Genomic DNA, 19,695 nt, shown 5'->3' with positions numbered 1-19,695 from the left:
GCCTGTGGATGCAGTCCATACAAAGAAGGATGGAGTGTGACTCGGAGAGGCAAACAGAAGATATTCAGCCCCAGAGGGGGCAGTTCTGATAAAGGATACTGGGGTACTGTTTGGTAGGGGAAATGGGTGTCAGTAGACAAAAACCAACATGTCCAGTACCACATTGGCCTCGCACAGTAGTTGATCATATCGATCTCCGTAACCAGAGCCACCCCCTTGCACAGTCCCATCGGCACCACACAAATATTATGCATTGTGGATGGCACTCTCGGGAGATGTACAAGATGGCGGCTCTGGCTCAACCATATGGACCCCAGGAAAAGTGATGACCATTCTGACCTCGTGGACCCCAAGGGCCCCTTGGGGATCACCTTGTGTACGATGACCCTGAAATTGCTCCTTGCCGGTGCTGGCTCCATCACTAACCCCCGTTCTCCTGTGCCAGGTGTTCTGGGCCATCGGGACAGTGTTCGAGGTTATCCTGGCTGTGTTCGTGATGCCCAGCCTGGGCTGGCGTTGGCTGCTCCTCCTCTCCGCCGTCCCGCTGCTCCTCTTTGCTGTCCTGTGTTTTGTAGGTATCTTTGAAGAGATCTCAACCTCTGCCACGTGACCTCATGCCGCTGTTTACTGTATTTTGGTGGAGAGGGGGTGGAGAAGGCCACCAAAGCCACCTTTGAAGATTACTTTTTTAAGTCAGAAAATGAGCCAAAGGAACAGGGCCTGGGGGTAGGGCCAGCATGGGGTCCTGGGTTTCCTCCAGACAGACACCACTGGAATGTTTTTTAGAGAGAGAACAGAATGTTTTTTAGGGGACGGGGTTCCTTGTCCCCTCCACTGTAAGATCTATACTTAAGGGGACTGTACCGGAATAGGTGGGACTCTTAAGTTGCAAGTGACAGCAACCCAATTCAAACTGGCTTCAGTAAAACAGGGAGATAGACACACGGCAGAGGATTAAATCTCTGGCTTCAGACATGGCTAGGTCTAGGGGCTCAAATGATCTCTCCATCTCAGCTCTGCATCAATTACACCCCCCAGGGAGATCATGCCACAGATGTATCATTTCATGTGTAGATCAGATGCAGGAAACACTTCACAGGCAGTGGGCCCCAAAATAAGCCTTTAGGCAGGTAAGTCTCCTCTATGGTAAATAATATAATAACTCCTGGTAATGACAATCCGTATTGTCTGAGTAGCAGGCTGTGTGCTAGACCCTTTACGTGCATTATCATATGTATTCCTCCCAATTACCACAGGCGGTAAGGCTATGATGAACTCCTATATCAGTTAGGGTGACGCCAGCTGCTGTAACAAATAAAGCTCCTATATTCAGTAACTTAACACAATAGTTTATTTCTCGCATAGCAATCTAGAAGGGGTGATCCTGTTTGGCAATGTGATTCCCAGTCTAGGTTCCTTCAAGCTTGGAGCTCGGTCATTCTGCAGGGCTGTGGCGTCATCTGCCTGCAGACTGGAGAAGGGTGGGTGGAGACACACACTCAACGTCCTAAACCCTTGGCCAGGAATATTCCATTCATAGGCCATTGGTGAAAGCATGTCACATGGCATGTCTCGCCTAGATGAAAGAGGGGCCACGTAGCCATATCCAAGGACAATTCTATACTATGGAAAGGGAAGCATGAGTTTGAATGGACATTAGCAATCTCTGCTACATTCTCATTTCACTGATGAGGAAACTGAGGCCCAGGAAGGTTGACTGACTTGTCAAAAGGCACACAGCAAATAAGCAACAGAACTAATCTGAACCAGATCTTCTTTCTCCAACTCTCACACTGTCTCATTTCACAGATTATATAATTAGTTGGGGTTGGGACTCCATTAGGCCTAAAGGTCTTTCTGATTTTTTTCTGTCTCTTAGACTGAGTTTACAAGATAATGCTAAACATAAATGAGGTATAATTTCCTGAGAGATGGGGATGATGATGATGAGGATGAGGATAATGCGGTCATTTTTCTTTTTTTCAAAATATATATATATATTTTTTGTAGCAGTCTTAATGTAATTCAACCTTCACCTGAACACTGACAGCAGCACCAAATAATAGGACCAGGAACGGCAACAATAATGACTATATTACCCCATTCTAAGCACTGTGCTAAGCTCTGTCTGCATCACCCTTAATCCTCTCAGCAACCCTAAGAGGTAGATCTATTATTATCCCCATTTTGTGGATGAGGAAATGGAGGCACAGAGAGGTCAAGTAATTGCTCAAGGTCACACCACCAATATACTCAATGGCAGAGCCAGGATTTGAGGCTAGTTCTCTGGCTCCAAAGCCCCAATCCTTACCTTCTCCACACACAGATGAGTATGTCTCTGGGACCCAGTGTTCTGTTCTGCCTTAACCAGCCATGCTTGGGTCCCCTGTCTCCCACAGTGGCTGCCAGAGAGTGCAAGGTATGATGTGCTGTCCGGGAACCAGGAAAAGGCCATCGCCACCTTGAAGAGGATAGCAACGGAAAATGGAGCCCCCATGCCGCTGGGGAAACTCATCATCTCCAGACAGGTCAGTGCCTGGCCCACTGACTGTGGTTTGCTGTCCCTGTGTGTGCAGGGCTGTGCTGCGCGTGTACCTGGGTGGGCATGCGTGTCTGTGTGCTCCTGCGTGTACGTGGAGTGGATGGGGGTGCAGTGGGCAGGACCGGCAAGGGCAATCGGGCAACTCTAGTCTCTGTATTTTCACTGCCAAGTCCTGAAAGGGCCACCTGGAGAACTTAGCTAGTGATTAGGAAAATGTAAAAGCAGCGTCCGCTCATGGGTCCTGTAACTACTCTTGCTTGGGTTTCACCTTTCAGCGCCCGTGAAGTCTGATTAGCAAATGTGATTGATGGGCAAAGGCTGGACGATAAAACCACGTTAGAAAGACTTAGATCCAGGCCGCCACACCACGCCTGGGTGGATGTCCATAATGGATGGTGCATCGCTCCAGGTGACAATACCGTCAGGGAATCCACCACAGTGAGGATTTAGGAGCACCTTCTGCATGCGCATGCGCACCGCTCCTGTGGGGGAGAAGGGAGCCAGTCCGAGCCCTCGTCCAGGCCGAAAACCCTTAGGCGAACAACAGATCCTACAAGGCGTTTATTTTTTAAAATAAAATTATATTTCTGATTGTTTCTATATTATGCAAAAAGAACTGAATGGAGTATCACCAAATTGAAAGGAGGGGTTTGGCATTTTCAAATAAGTAAGCATTTCTCAAACTGCTACTAAGGAAAATATGTTCATTAAATATATCTAAGACTATAATCAGTCATAGAATATATATTTTTTTAATTGGGTAAGGGGAACAGGACTTTATTGGGGAACAGTGTGTACTTCCAGGACTTTTTTTTTCCCCCCCAAATCAAGTTGTTGTCCTTTCAATCTTAGTTGTGGAGGGCGCAGCTCAGCTCCAGGTCCAGTTGCCTTTGCTAGTTGCTAGTTGCAGGGGGCGTTGCAACCCACCATCCCATGATGGACTCGAGGAATTGAACTGGCAACCTTGTGGTTGAGAGCCCACTGTCCCATGTGGGAATCGAACCGGCAGCCTTTGGAGTTAGGAGCACAGAACTCCAATAGCCTGAACCACCGGGCCGACCCTAGAATATATTTTTAAAAGAACATTGTAAGGGAAAGATTTGGATAAATTAGCAAATTATATGAAATTGGCAAATGGGTCATTTAGCTAATCAGTCTTTTGGCATATTGGCTTTTGGTGAATTGACTGTCAGCATATTAATTTTTGTCACCCTGACCTAGAGCTAGGGATGAGGCATGAAACAGTTGGACACTCTTTGAACTACTTTTCTGCTCTCTGCATCCATGGGACCACCTCAGAGCCCTCAGCAGTGGGCCAATCCCGGAGGGGTCTGCTTCCCAGCTTTAGGATTCCTGGTTGAGGTGGTAGGGGGCGGAATGTCTCTATCCTTGGGAATCAAGCCTCTGGACATTGCCTGGTCCTGGCTGAAGGGGCCAAATCGGCTGCACTGGGCTGGGGGACTGAATGCTGTGGATTTGGGTCCTGGGTTCTTGGAGCTTGAGTGTCCAGCCTACCAGAAACCTCCATCTCAGCCATGGGGGTCCACGGGTCTCCAGCCAGCAGCCAGTGGCCACATATCTGGAAGCGAGGAGAGTAAGCCACATGTTTTATCTTGAAACAGGAAGACCGAGGCAAAATGAGGGACCTTTTCACGCCCCACTTTAAATGGACAACCTTGTTGCTGTGGTTTATATGGTAAGAGCCATTTCTTGACACTTTGATCCCCTTTATCTGTGCTATTTTGGGTTTCATTTTAACACAAAACACAGGCAACTTTTTTATTTCGGGCAGCATTTGCAAAATTTAGTAGTTTGAACATCACTTTTCCTGACTTCTGTCTTATCCAGATATCACCTGTACTAGTTAGTTATTTCCCTAGTCTTTTTCTTTAATTTGACTTACTTTGTGCTCAAATAAATGCATTTTTAAAGGAAACTAGATGTCTGCTTTAAAGAAAAAAAGCTTCAATCTCAGGCCATAGATAGTAGGTGCTCTTAAAGAAATACAGTAAAAAGTAGTTAGGTTGATGGTTTGCCAAGGCACTGAGTGACTGCGTTTAAGAGACAGACAGACAGAGAGGGGAGGTGCTAACGACTCATTAACATAAGTAACTCATCACTTAAGTAAGCCTTAGGACTCAATCAAAAGAATTGAAAGAAACTTAAAAGGTAATTTTTTCACAGTGAAATTTCATATTTATGCTGTATCAGTTTCCTACACTGCCCATATTGCCTTGGGTATCACCAGTGCACAGGGCCCATATTTTGGGAACCACTGATTGGGTCAACATGGGCATTCTTAGAACTTTTGATGTAAATGATGTTGGATCTGCCGGCGGTTTCTGGGTGTGGGCTGGGATGGTGTCTCGTGAGACCAAAGAATGGAAATACAGACCCAGGAGAGGCAAAGAGTTTTAAAAAGAGGATAGTTTATTGAAAGCTAAGGGTCAGAGTTCCCGAGTGGGAGGGGGGTCCCAAATGGGGGTGCCCAGTGACTGAGGCAAAAGTTCTTACTTTTATACCTTCCCTTGCCTGCTTGGGGATGGGGGCTGGGGCTTCTACTGGAATTCATCTATCAGGTTTGTCCTGTTTGCCCATCCTGACTGGATTAATGAAATAACCCATTCCTATCTATCGGATCTGTTCCTTTGTCTGCCGAAAGGGATTTGAGATAATTTATTAACCTTAAGGCGCATTCTCATATCTTTGTCCTGGAGTGAAGGAGACATTCCAGAACCTGGATTGGCAGGATATGCCCCCCCCCACCCCCCCTAGCAACATACTAACTAACCTGTCTCACTTTCAGTCCTGATCTTGTTCTCCTTTCTAAATAACAGCCATTGGCGGGGGTGGAAAGGGGGCATTTGCAGAGAGTAATAGCCTTGAGCTCCACAACTAGTCAAATTACCGCTATTCTTTCAATTCTCTTGCTACCAAATCGTGTACACAGCATTAACAGTGCAGAAAATTGGCCGGGGGAAGACTTTGTGTTCTGTTCTAACCAGTTCTCAACTTTCCTATTCACCTTTAGCAGAGGTGCTAATTATAATTAGCAGGGGAGTGTTGTGAAAGTGGTCAATTGTAGGGGAGAGGAGGGAAAAACTTTGATAATATACAGAGCTGGGCTCCGTTTGCAGAACTCCAGAACTCCATACAGAACTCTGCCCCGCAGTCCTAAGAGCTGAATCAACTGCTCAAACATTTATGAAATACCTGTTGTGTCCCCCGTACAAGTGTGGAGTCTGCAGGATTTTTAGCAGGGGGTGTGTTGGGGGCAACAGCGTTAAGGGTATCTGTCTTTTGAGTGTGTGTGATTCTGTTAGGCTGACACCACTCCAATACTGGAGCAACAAAGTGGAGACAAATTTTAGTGCACTACAGAAATCCCTAAATTTGCAAGTACATATTGTAACCCAAGGAAAGTAATTATTGGTGTCTGATTGTGACTGAGTTCCCACATACTGTACTATACAGGAGGAAATGTTCTGGTCCTACCGACTTGAGTATTCGGTACCTGGGACGGTTGGGAATTATTTAACTGCGTCATTCCAACCTGAAACTCTAGAGAAGTCTGCAGACTCTGCACTTGGACTGGACACACAGCAGGGGTTTAATAAATGCTTTGTGCATTTTCTTTTTAGCTCTTAGGAATGCAGGGCCAGAGCTGGAGCCCAGTTCCGTATGTTATTAAACCATTCCCCGCCTCTTCCCTATCCCCATTGGCCAACTCAACCCAGAAGCCCTGACAGATGTCAATACTGTTTTCTTCCAAATTTTGGTCCCCAATTCTCCCCGCCCCTTGCCAAATGAGTAAACAGCTTTGGGGGTGGCATGTGTGTAACGTAATACAGTTCTTGACCTTTCAGAGGACACAAGATCACTTCCCTCTGTCCTATTAGTATGCTTTGTGCCTGCCAGCCCCAGGAAAACCTAGTGTGGTCAGTGCCAAAGAGAGTCACTGCTGTTGTGGATGCACGTCCTTCCCTAGGGGACAAGGAAAGGAGACTTGCATTTCTCTGATCATTTCTTTACCTTTCTTGCTTCCTTCCTGGCAGGTTTTCCAATGCATTTTCTTACTATGGATTAGTTCTGCTCACCACAGAGCTCTTCCAGGCAGGAGACGTCTGCAGTAGTGAGTATGGAAGCTCTCTTTACCTGTGCACCACCCCTCCTCCCAACACACACAGTGACACACATGCACCCACCTCAGGTTCTGCCCTTACAGGGCCTGGCCTTGCACAAGTCCCAGTGACTTTTACCCCAGCTGTCTTGGCCCAACAAACTCCAGGGAGAAAGTTTCTGCAAAATCTGAGCGTGGGAGATTTGGACTGCAGTTCCGAGACTCTCTCTAGGAACCTGGACAATCTTGTCATGATAGGAGTGAGATGACAGTGGAAGTTCCATGAAGTACAGCACTGAGTTGGACGCTGTGTAGCAATTCTCAGGTGCCCATTAAAGCTGAGAGCCAGTTTGGCTCTCAACTCTGGCCACACCACAGAATCACCTAGGGGAGCTTTTAAACAATCTCAGTTAAACAATGCCCAGACCAATTGAATCAGCATCTCTGTGGGGTGGAGCCCCAACATTAGTGGATTTTAAAAGCTCCCAGGTGGTTCTATTGTGCAGCTGGAGGTGGGAACCACTGGACAAAAGGGACGAATAAAAAGCAACGTCTGTTATGCAGATGTGTGGGCTTTCAAACCATTCTGTCTTTAAGAGGATGCTAGATTCCTAGCACTGAACCCAGGATGGGAGAGAAAGGAATCAAGTCCTTGCTTGTCTGCAGAATTTGCCCAATTATCTTTTTCATATTAAGCCTCTTTAATCTTCGCTAATAGTTTTATTTATTGGCATAAGGATTTCATGAGATGGTGGAGTCACATCTCACTAAAGCCTGTGAGAGTCTAAATTAATTGCCCTGAGGAGGTGGCTCACTTGTAGATCTGGGGTCTGGTATTGATTGAACAAGATTCGCATGCTCTAACAGTGGACCTGCTCAAGCAAAACAAGAGGCTCCAGTGGCATGTTATAAAGCAGGGATTGGCAATTTTTTCTATAAAGCGCCAGATAGTAAACATTTAGGGTTGGGCTGTACAACTCTTGCCATTGTAGCGGAGAAGCAGATATGGGCAATGTGTAAATGGACAAGCTTTGCTTGTATTTCAGGAAAACATTTGTGAACCCAAATCTGAATTTCATACCATTTTCACGTCATGAAATGTTATTCATCTTTTGATTTTTAAAATGTAAAAAGTATTCTTAACCCATGGGCCAGGCGAAAACAGGCAGACCAGATTTGCCCTCCAGGCGATAGTTTGCCAACCCCATTAAAAAGCTCTCTCCTTATACCTGGGTGGGAAAGTGACACTGAAACAAGCTCACAGCCAGAAATCAGGGAGCCTTAGTCCTAGCACCATGTAGCTGTGTGACTTTGGGCAAATCATTCATTCAGTATTTTCTTAGTGCCTACCTACCAGCTGTTAGGATATATATTGATGAATACAAAAGATAAATATCCCTGCCCTGTGAGCTTATATTTTGGTGGGGAGAGAGAAAAATAGAGACTACGTAATAAGTAAGGAAATTATATAGTGTGTTGGAAGATGATAATTGTGTTAAAGGAAAAACTTTAAAGTAAAGGTAAAAAAAAAAAAGGTGTGAAAGCCTGTCACATGATCATAAAATGAACATAGGTCATTTAACTTATCAATGAATGAATGAATCCGTTGTTAAGAACTGTGAAAAGTCTGAAATTTTACCTAGTTGCAAGCTGACTAGTTAGCCTTTTACAGTTTGCACAGATGCCAGCAGAGGACATGACACCCCTGGGGCAGAGACGAAGGACTTTATACTCACAGTGAGAGCAGTAGTGAGAGTGTCAGCATTTTCTTACACCCATTCCTTAAGTCCCACTTCCCACAGGGCAACATGAAGAAGGGCAGGTGATACGTGCAAAAGCAGTGGGTTGTGTTACAAGAAAGGACCCCTGAGGTCAGGGCACCCAGATCTTTTATCCTGGATGGTAAGCCTGCCTGCCCTTTGCCCTGCAGGGAGACACTCTATCTTTGAAGGCCATAAACAAACCTGCCCTTTGCTTCAAAGGGAGATACTCTCTATTTTTCAAGAGTGTTTGCGAAACAAACGTCCTTGAAAAGATCGTCCCAAGGAAAGGCCGTGGCCTCTGCTTCTATAACATGCAGAAACATGAGTGACCCATGGAGAATTGTCTGCTAACATCAGTAAGAGGTTACAGCTGCTTCAAAGGTGAATGCAAAGCACACGTGTAGACAGGCAATCAGAAATGCTGAAATGGATTCACAGTTAGAGGCAAAACTTGTCAGTGTGTGTAAGTAATAATCCATTATGTCGCCACCAGACGCTGTTTGCCTTTTGATGGACAAGAATGATTTGTTATTTGATCAGTATTCCATCATGTAGGAAGTTATAAAATAGCTTGAAGATAATGAAAGGAGAGATAATCGATAGGGGTGCCTTAGACAGGACATTTTTGCCCATTGCAAAGTCTTTCATGCTATTTCCTAACAAATGATGTGGAGGAAAAACATAATAGAACAGGGTCAGAGAGGTCAGAATGGGGCTGATCAAGGGGGTAGTGGGTGGGTTGAAGTTTTAAATGAAGTGGTGCAGGGTGGTCTCAGTGAGAAGGTGAGATGTAAGAGAAGGCTTGAAGGAGGTGAGAAAATTAGTAGTGGGTCTATATAAAGTGCAATTCAGGATGAGAGAGCAGCCAGTGCGAAGGTCCTGAGGCAGGGTGTACCTTACTTGTTGAAGGAACAGCAAGAGGACCGGTGTGCCTAGAGTAGAATGAGCAAAGCAAGGGAGAGAAGATGGGATCAAGGAAATAATGGAGGCAGATAATATAGGTGGGGACCTTTGGAGTCACCCTAGAATCTATCAGCCACAAAAGCACCTCGTACGTGCCAATTATAGGCTAAGCACATTCATATACACAGCCTGCTTGCATCGTCTCAACCACTTTGCCCAGTTGTTTTTGGAGGAAACTGAGGCTCAGAGAGACGAAGCTGTAGCACTACTGGTTGGAACTCAAACCTGAGTCTGTCTGCCTCCTGAGCCTGGGCTCTTTTCACAGCACCCCAACCAAATCATACCCAGAGAAAGAGGTATGGGGAGCGGGAGGGGGGATTCAAGGCTCTGTGCACGGCTCTTCCTCCTTCCCAGTCTCCAGCCGGAAGAAGGCGGTAGAGGCAAAATGCAGCCTGGCCTGTGAGTACCTGAGTGAGGAAGACTACATGGACCTGCTGTGGACCACCCTCTCTGAATTCCCAGGTGAGGGACCTAGAGGAGGTGGGACTGGGACAAAGAGGGCTGAGAATGTGGCAGCTGTTCAGTGGCACATTCCTGGTGTCACCTGGAAGCAAATCCCATTTCCAGGGGAGCTGGCGATTTAGTTTTTCAACCCTTAGCTATAAATTGTCAAGATCGATGAAGGGGCTGAGATTTTACTCTACTTTTAGGCTAAGAAGTGAAGCTGCCCAGTTTCACGCACGCTGGCGGAAGACGTGAGATTCCTGGATCAGAGACCAAAGACTATTACTCGTAGCACAGCAGATAGCATGAACAGCATGGTAGTGTCAGCTCCTGTTGCCCCAAATCCCACAGAGATGATGAGGAAGGGCCCAAGTAAGTGGGTGCTACACATGCAGTGGATTTGCAACACAGCTGAGGAATCTCACGCTTTGGGAACCCAACTCGTTTATAATAGGCTTCCAGAAATAGCCTTTGTCCCAGAGAGAGACATCATCTTTATTAGATCAGACAATAAATAGACCTGCCCTTTGCTTTAGAAAGGGACTGTATCTCTACCTTCCAAGGCTGTTTCTATACAAACAACCCTGACATGATAACCTGGAACAAAATGGCAGCTAGGACCTCTGCTCAGAAGATGTGGAGAAATAGGAGAACCACGGAGAACTGTCCCCCAACACTAGTCACACTGGAAAGGATCGATGGTGTGTCAAACATCCAAAGCTGCCCATAAAGAAAAGGCAATCTATTTCCTTTAGAAGGAATAATGATTATGATAATAATATCTATTTAGTAATAAATAAGCTTTTTGGTAAATTTAAAAAATATTCAGTATTCATTAAGTGCTTACTGTATAAAAGGCGCTGTGCTAAATGTTTTACACATACGTTCTCACTTAATCTTGTGACATTGTGTAATTATTCCCATTTTATAACTGGAGAAACTGAGACTTGGAGGGGTATAGCAGGAATTGTTCCTGCTATTTGCTGCTGCCAGTATCTGCATTTCTGTGCCTGAGGGCTATTCGGGAGGAATGGAAAGCCTCCATATCTAAAAGCAAGCTAGGTGGCCAGAAATGCCAGGGAGTTAACACACGGGAATAGCCTTCAACCAATAACTGCGGGAGTTGGTGTATGAATAGCCTAAATTCCTCACCCATTGGGGCAGGAGAATTCTAAAGTACATGTTCCACACTGGCTCCCTGAGTCCTCTAGTGGAATTCAACAGCAATTGCCCACAGTGGTAAGTTGCTTGATACGCACTTTTATTAGTTGCTTCCCTTCCCTGTCTCACTTTTTCACTCTCCTATTGGTGTTTCCTTGGATGACCTCCCACATAAACACTTTATACTTGCACTCAGAGTCTGCTTCTTGGAAAACCCAACTCAGACACTGAGTCTTACCGCTGCCAGAGTTCAGACCTGTGGTCCCACCCCAGATCCCAGAGTCCTCGCTCCTCTACTTGATTGTCTATCTATCTGTTAAAACCCTTTGCCCATATGGCTTAGTAAGTAAGAGACTCTGGAGTTCAACTCACCATTGCCAGTTGCCATTTCCGTGATTTCAAGCACTTACCACTTCCATGATTTAAGCTTTCTAAAACTCAGATTCTTCTTCTGTATTATGTTTATTGTTTTGTTCTTTGTTGGTGTTCACTGACACATCACATGCTCCTAGAACAGTTCCTGACACATAGTAGGCCCTTAATGTATTGATTGAATAAATGAGGGAAATGGGGCTATTTAATAGCATTTCTTTTGGAGGGTTGTGTTGATGGTTAAACAAGATAATACCATGTTTCTCCAAAATAAGACCAGATCTTATGTTAATTTTTGCTCCGAAAGACGCATTAGGGCTTATGTTCAGGGGATGTCATCCTGAAAAAATCATGCTAGGGTGTATTTTCCAGTTAGGTCTTATTTTCAGGGAAACACGGTAGATTATATAATTATTAATAATAATAAGCACTATATGCTATACTGCCTCTACAGAGATAAGGAGTGTTATTTTTATTTAATCCCATTTTACAGATGAAGAAATTCAGGCTCAGAGAAGGCAAGGGACTAACCCAAAACCACATGCAAGTTAGAGGGAAAATGAGGCCTTAGAACCCATGTGTTTCTGACTCCCATCCCAGGAGTCCGCTGCCTGGATTTAGCAAGTGCCACTATTTAGGCTCCCCTTGATGTCTGTATTAGTTATCCATTGCTGCGTAACAAATTATCCCAGTTTTAGTGGCTTAAAACAACACATATCTATTACTCTGTTTCTGTGGGTCAGGAACCTGGGAGTGGCTTATGAGGGTCCTTTGCCCCAGCGTATCTCACAAAGCTGCAGTGGAAGGGTTCGCCCAGGGTCTACGGTCTCATCTGAAAGCTCAACTGGGCAGGATCTGCTTCCACACTCGCTCACATGGTTGGTGGCAGAATTTGATTCCTCCAGGGTTATTGGACCAGGGGGCCTCCAGTTCCTCACTGGCTGTTGGCCAAAGGCCACCTTCAGTTCCTTGCCAGGTGACCAACAAGGCAAGTGCATGAGAAGAGCCAGGGAGAGAGAGAATGCAAAAAAAAAAAGACAAAAGTCACAGCCTTTTCTAACCTCATCTCAGAAGCAACATCCCATCACTTTTGCCGTATTCTGGCCATTAGAAGCGAGTCACTAGGTCCAGCCTACTCTCAAGGTGAGGGGTGTGAATCCCAGGAGGTGAGGGTCGTTCAGCGCTACCTCAGAAGCTGCCTGCCATGATGTCCCTGCTCCCTGCCAGGTGTCCTTGTGACTCTATGGATCATTGACCGCCTGGGCCGCAAGAAGACCATGGCTCTGTGCTTCACCATCTTCTCCTTCTGCAGCCTCCTGCTGTTTATCTGTGTCGGAAGGTGGGTCCTGAAACCAGCTCTCTCTGGCCAGCAGGCTGATTTCTCAGGTTGTGGTCAGTGGCTCTTTGAGCCTGCAGGCTGTGGATTGCACCCCCTGTGGGTCATCTGAGGGATCCCCCCAACCTTCATAGCCTGAGGCTCTGGGCTGCCTTAAAACTGACCAAAAGATCAAAGGCTCAAAGTTGGGGCCTCTGATGGGGGTGGGAGCAGGAGGGCACGTAGGTCCAGGTTTTGCTCTAACATGATCACATTTAGACTTTTGACCTTGTCTCCCAATGAGATCATGCATATCGGTGTTTAATGTATGTGTGGGTTAAAAAGTGTTCATTTGTTCCCGTGGAAATATTTCAGCTAGGTCCTGTTTTGTAATCCCCTTTGGGCATGTCTCCTTTTTTTTTCTATCAAAATATGGAAGTGGCCTGGGCCTCTCTTGATCTCTGAGAGGCCCTGATGAGGAATCTGGGGAAGGTCTAGAGACCTAGCTTAGACCCTAAAATGTTGATGTTCTGGGACCTTCCTGGGAACCATGGGACAGAGGGTTGGGGATCAGGATTATCCTAAAAGTCCTGATCAGAAGTTGATTTTCTCTAGCTCAGCTGGTTCCTGGCTCATTACCTGTCCCCACTGGGTCCTGTCTGGACTTTAGATACTTTACGTCACTTGCCCCCAACCTGGACACCACAGATGTTTCCATCTGTGGCCTGGTGCTTTGGAGAATGATAAACGTTAAAAAGCCAGTCTTTAGAGATGTGAGTGCCCACGTACCTGCATGAATGTGTGTTGGGTGGGGGTGGGCTTTGCCAATATCCGGGGTTCAATTCTGCCAGGGCAGATAGGACTCTGCTGAAACAAGCTGACAGAAAACAGTCCTTACTCATCTGCTTTTTTTCTCTCCTTAGAAATATGCTCACTCTGTTACTCTTCATTGCAAGAGCGTTTATTTCTGGAGGCTTCCAAGCGGCCTATGTTTACACACCTGAGGTAGGAGGGGTGTCTGGGAGCAGGTGGGGCAGAGATGCAGGGAGCTCTGCCTCTAGACACACCCAGCCTAGGCTCCTTGGTATGAAATTTGTCCTTGTGTCTGAGTGACAACTATGAAACCCTAAGTTATTTCAGGCTATCAGCAATTTTTGTCTGCTTATAAAAGCATATGTTCAATGTAAAACTTCCAAATGTTACCGAGCTGTGTAAACCAAAAATAAAAGGGACCCCATTCCCCCTTCCTAGAGGAAACCTTCTTGAATAATGTTCTTCCAGATTTTTTTCGAAGCACTTACTGATATATGTTAGTGACTGTATCAAATTGAGTAACTGAGCAATTGAGAAGAGTTTAATAAAGGGACAAATTACAGTGATGTGGGGCAGTGCCCAGAGCTTGCAATGGGGTGGGGGTGGCTGGGGACAGTGCTACCATCCAAGACTGGTGGGGTGAGGACAGGGGCCTGTTACAGGGTCCCAGAAGAAAGTTGTGTAGAAAGAAGCTTTGACCGTTAGTTGAAGGATACAGGTGGCCTGAGGCAACCTAGAAGGGAAGGAGCAGGAAAGGAAATACCCCAGCCTCTCTCACCCACCTCCTGCCCATGTCTCAGTGGGGCTTACCATTGGCAGACGCCAGAGGGCCAAGGAGCCCTCTGTGGTCCACATAGGCCAGCTCCCAGGGCAGAGAATGAGGTGGGGAAGCGTAGAGAGTTCTGGAGAGGAATATGGAAGACAATGAGCCCAGAACATATGGATCTACTTTGTTCTTTTTAATAGCTGCTACATTATACTGTGCTATACTGTACAATACTGCATACCGTGTTTCCCCGAAAATAAGACCTAGCAGACCATCAGCTCTAATGCGTGTTTTGGAGCAAAAATTAATATAATTTTTATATAATATAATATAATATATTATAGTAAAATAAGACTAGGTCTAATATAATATAATATAATATAATATAATATAATATAATATAATATAATATAATCAATATAATATAATTAATATAATATAATGTAATACCAGGTCTTATATTTTTGCTCCAAAAGATGCATTAGAGCTGATGGTCTGGCTAGGTCGTCTTTTTGGGGAAACACGGTAGTACATATATACAATATCTATCATATACTCTACTACAGTATATTATATACCGTGTTTCCCCCAAAATAAGACCGGGTCTCATACCATATTTTCCCAAAAATAAGACCAGGTCTTATATTAATTTTTGCTCCAAAAGACGCGTTAGAGCTGGTGGTCTGGCTAGGTCTTATTTTCGGGGGAACACTGTATATATAATATACTGTACTTCACTATAGTATATAGTATATATACACTCTATATACTGTATACTATACTATACTCTATTACATACTGTGCTTTATTATACTATATAATTATATGTGTTTATTACTGATATATTAACATACATAACTATATATAAATACATTGTGTTATATTTACTTTTATAAAATAGAACATATAGTTGTATTCTATTATATGTATATAATACACACGCACAATATAATGTCCATTAGTCTCTTCTGAATTGTAAACTGTGGAATATCAACTGTGGAATTCAGTTACACCAGTTAAAAAGAATGAGGTAGCTGTCTGTACACTGATGTGGGTAGGGCTTTAAGGTATATTGCTGAATGGAAAAAGCAAGTTTCAGACTGGTATGCTCAGTATGATACCATCTATATTTTAAAAACAATGCTACATATTTTCTATACCCATATTTTTTAATGCATAGGGGAGGATAGGTTCCAAATTTCGTAATAGTGGAGTCCTATGGGGAGAATTTTCCTGAGACGGGGGGGGGGGGGGGATTAACAGGGAATTTAGGTTTTTTTACAAGAATGTATTTCTATATTTATATGTTGCTTGTATCACTGAGTAAATTAAAATGTCATATAATGCATATGATATGCACTCAAAAACTATTCATTGAATGAATAAATAAACAAATATGTATACAATCACAGAAAAACTAGAAGAATATGCATGAAAATGTGACAATGCTTATCTCGGAGGGGTGGGATCAAGCATGAGCTTTGTTTTTCCTCTTTAGGGTTTTCATTCTTTTTAAGCTTCCTGTGCTTGTCAGAGGCCTGCTAGCTGCTGTTACACATAATTCCCAGAACAGAACGTGTTGATACCACAGAAGTTTCTCACTTAGGAAACAGTCTAATACGGGCGTTCCAGGTTGGCCGACAGTGTTCTTCCCCACAGTGATTTAGGGACCCAAGTTCCTTGCATCTTGTGATTCCCTCACCCGGTGATAGTTAACCAAGGGCGATTTTGCCTCCCAGGGGACATTTGGCAATGTCTCAAGATATTTGGGGTTGTCAAAACCGGGATGGCAGGTACAGCGTGCAACCATATCTAGTGCCAAAGTTGCAAAACCCTGCCCTAGGGCCTCGGAATCCTCCTTCCAGCCAGCAGATAGGGGAAGGGAGTGGAGAAGGCATGCCCACTTCTTAATTACCGTGGCCTGGGAGATGCTCAGTGCCTTCTCACTTTGCCTAGGGGACAACTAGGCACGTGGCCACTGCTGGGTAGAAACTGAGACACTGTGTAAACATTTCAATCTCTCTTTATGAAATGCCTTGAACATCCGTGACCCATGCTTCAAGGTGAACTAGTGAAAAGTGGCAGGTAGGACAGTACCTGGATCCTGCATAGACTTCCAGGTGGAGTTCTTTGGTGACCACCAGGACAGGAGGACCTCATTACAAGTTTCCCACCCACAGCTCGGCCTCTTGCCCTCTTTCTCAGTTGAACTTGAACTTCCTATCTCTTTTGGTGGGAGACTCTCCACCCCATCTCCCGTCCCTTAATAGAATCACCAACACGTGAGGGGATCACCCGAACTTCAGGCTTGCCCCTGGGGGTCAGTCCCATCATTGCTGAGCTGGAGAAGAGGGCAGGACTGCGTTTTCTCAAGGCTACATCTGGTGGCTGTGTTTCAGGTCTACCCTACGGCGACACGAGCGCTGGGCCTGGGCACCTGCAGCGGCATGGCAAGAGTGGGTGCTCTCATCACTCCGTTCATTGCTCAGGTAGGTGCCATCCCAAATACGGAGGAGGTGGGCCTGACCAAAGGCATTGCGTGGTAGGCAGTCACTACATGCCAAGCCTTCTGCAGAGCCCTCTGTATGCATTAGCTTATTTTAGCCTAATAACCTACCTTAGGAGAAAAGAGACACTGCTTGCAGATGAGAAATCTGAGGCTTAAAAGGGGAAAGGGACTTGCCAAGGTCAGAGTAGAAAAGATGGGAGTCAAACCTGAGCCTTTCCCATGCATTAGACTCCTGGAGGTGTTGTATGATTTGGCCGGAAACAATTTGGATGAAAACAAGGAGGCCAACTTGATTTCATGGGAAACAGATGTCCCGATCCCTGGTTTCTGAGTTGGATAGTTAGGTGTACTTGCAGAATTTTGCAACTCTTTGTGTGTCTTGAAGCATTTCTACTCCCATTTTTAGGAGTCCTGTTTTGCAACCTTTTTGCTTTTTATTTTTTTCTGTTTTGAATCACTTTTTGAAATTGAGATGAAAGCCACGTAACATAAAATTAACCACTTTAAAGTGAACGATTCAGTGGCATTAGTACATTCACACTGTTAGGCGACCACCAACCACCTCTGCCTAGTTCCAAAACATTTTCATCACCCCAAAATAATACTTTGTACCCATTAAGCGGTCATTCCCCATTTCCTTCTCCTCGCAGCCCCTGGCAACCGCCAATCTGCCTTCTTTCAGTGTGGATTTAGCGATTCTGAATATTTCACGTACATAGAATGGCAACACGTGGTTTAGCCACGTACTTCTGTTCTGCACGCTTGTTTGTGACCATTGTATGTCACTGCTGACTAGTATAGTGGAGACTTGCCATGTGCCTGCATGGTGTCAAGGGCTCCTGAGGGATTCTCTCATTGAGGACCTGGACACTTACTTTCTGCCCGTTTGGCAGATGAGGAAATGACGTTCAGCTCTGCTGTGTGATTTGCCTGGTGCCATCAAGCTAGGAAGTCAGCAGAGGTACTGCCCCAGGAGTGAGTGTTGTTATAAGGAATACAGATTCCTGGGCCAAGGGGGTCTGGGTTCAAGTCCCATTCTTAGTATCATCATGAATGTGGGTATACTTTTAACCCTCTTCGAGCTTCAGTTTTTCCCTCTGTAAAATGGGGATGAAGTACCTACCTCATAAAGCTGTCGTGAGGACTAAATGGGACAATCACACAGAGTGCTTCCAAGAGGGACTGGTATTATCCATATTACCTGGTAGGTCATCCATTCAGAAGGGATGCTCTGACTGGCATGTATCTTCCTCCCCCAGGTGATGTTGGAATCCTCCGTGTACCTGACGCTGGCGGTGTATAGTGGCTGTTGCCTCCTGGCTGCCGTGGCCTCCTGCTTTTTGCCCATCGAGACTAAAGGCCGTGGACTGCAAGAGTCCAGCCATCGGGAGTGGGGCCAGGAGATGGTCGGCCGAGGGACGCACATTACAGGCGTGACCAGGTCGAACTCTGGCTCTCAGGAGTAGTGACCGATGGGGGGATGAGCTGGTCTTTGAGGCTATGGAGCATGGGGAGCTGGTGGAGCCCAGCTGGGGCACTGACCGTCACTGCCGCCACCAAGAACTCCTCTAAGAGTCCAGCCTGGAGCCTGGTTGCTCAAATTCATTGAGACCCACCTGGGGATGGAGAGATGTTTGCTGTGGGGGTTCTCTGTATGTGGAAGGGGAGGTTTGTTAATAACTTGTGGATCTGCATGGGAAAACTGCCACAGTAGGAGTGCCTGGTGATGCCAGTAGCCAACCAGACGCCATCCAGAATCAGCTGGTCACACCCTTGGTGAACAAAAACCAAAAGATCTCTGTAGATACAGTCCAGGCCCAAACCCTAGTGAAACCTGCCACCCAGTGTGTCGACACCTGCCACCCACCGGTAGGTTTCTCCTCTACCTTCAGCCCCCCTTTCTTCTTTGAAATCAGAGGTGACCTGGGTGTGACCTGAGCAGCTTTTTCTTGGATCCAAGAAACGTTCCCTCCGATGAGGCCCCTCGGTTTGCCTCCCCAGGCAGGGCCTGACTAGTGGAGGCTCTGGCAGATGGACATACATTTGAACTTGAGCCATGTACCCCACCTGGCTCCCTTTGGAGTTGCTGTCCCTGGTTCTTAGGGGATCCAAATGTGTCCATGGGGACAGCTGGGCTTGCACCAGATGACAACCTCAGAAAGCTGTTACCCCTGGGCATTGGAGACTGAGGCCAAAGAGGGTGAGAATCAATCCCAAAGCCAAAACAGGGGCCTCCTCTTTGGCAGCAGTGAAGGCCATGTTGGGGCTTCTTTTCTGGTCCCCTCCTCAGTCAGGCGGATTGATGACTCTTGGGAAAACAAAACAGTTAACTCAGGTCTCAGTGCTTTTGATTTTGAGCACGGGTGGGTAGCTAAATGGACAGAAAACAAAAGGATGCTACACCAACCATCCGTCCCCATTGGGGTCAGGGGACCAGGAACCCTTCCCCCTTGGTTCCTCTGCCACCCTTGCTGTCAAGGGCTGGCTTGGTCTTTACATGGCTTGGGGTTCCGGCAGTGGAAACCATGGTGGGGAGGCCGTGGGGTGGGGAGGAGCAGGACGACCCAGGTGTGTGAAATGTGTACATTTTCAAAGGAAGAGACGGGAGGTCAGTAGGGTTTGGGGTTGGCCTTGGAAGGAAGGCCTGGCACCGTGTCTCTGCAGACAGCACCCGCCTCCAGGATTTGGTTTACACGAGCCTTTTCCCCATCATGAAGGCAGGGAACCTAGAGATGCAGGGAAGAAGCGGCTGGATCCCATCAAAGGCCAGAGAAAACTGACCCTCTGCCTGGACATACCTGCTTGCAGTCAACATTGCAAGGACGCCAAATGTGTACGTTCATCTCTTATTAAAACATGTTGGTGATGGACATTGCAAAGGGCGAAGTTTGTTTGTCGTACTGTCCTAGTGACAGTGTAGCCTCATG

At 45.9% G+C, this 19,695-nt stretch overlaps 1 protein-coding gene and 1 long non-coding RNA gene across 3 annotated transcripts in view; one reads left to right on the top strand and one right to left on the bottom strand.

Annotated features, from left to right (window-relative positions):
• SVOP (SV2 related protein) overlaps positions 1 to 19,638 on the top strand; it is a 61,188-nt gene extending 41,550 nt beyond the window's left edge. For both annotated transcript variants that reach the window (XM_019757466.2, XM_019757465.2), the window contains 9 exons: positions 446 to 571; positions 2,400 to 2,528; positions 4,165 to 4,238; positions 6,598 to 6,674; positions 9,743 to 9,850; positions 12,593 to 12,704; positions 13,604 to 13,685; positions 16,659 to 16,748; positions 18,028 to 19,638. In XM_019757466.2, the coding sequence (XP_019613025.2) occupies positions 446 to 571; positions 2,400 to 2,528; positions 4,165 to 4,238; positions 6,598 to 6,674; positions 9,743 to 9,850; positions 12,593 to 12,704; positions 13,604 to 13,685; positions 16,659 to 16,748; positions 18,028 to 18,234 (1,005 nt within the window). In that variant the 3' untranslated portion in view covers positions 18,235 to 19,638. The remainder of the gene's footprint in view (positions 1 to 445; positions 572 to 2,399; positions 2,529 to 4,164; positions 4,239 to 6,597; positions 6,675 to 9,742; positions 9,851 to 12,592; positions 12,705 to 13,603; positions 13,686 to 16,658; positions 16,749 to 18,027) is intronic.
• LOC141569256 (uncharacterized) lies at positions 3,322 to 8,533 on the bottom strand. Its single transcript, XR_012492764.1, has 3 exons — positions 8,399 to 8,533; positions 4,058 to 4,121; positions 3,322 to 3,603 (listed from the first exon to the last, which is right to left on the bottom strand). It is a non-coding gene; the product is annotated as an uncharacterized LOC141569256 (long non-coding RNA).
• Positions 19,639 to 19,695: the final 57 nt, after the last annotated feature.

Source organism: Rhinolophus sinicus, linkage group LG16, assembly GCF_036562045.2.
Source record: "Rhinolophus sinicus isolate RSC01 linkage group LG16, ASM3656204v1, whole genome shotgun sequence".
NCBI classification, from domain to species: domain Eukaryota; kingdom Metazoa; phylum Chordata; class Mammalia; order Chiroptera; family Rhinolophidae; genus Rhinolophus; species Rhinolophus sinicus.
The sequence above is the reverse complement of the archived record's forward strand: the minus strand, read 5'-3'. Positions and strand labels throughout refer to the sequence as shown.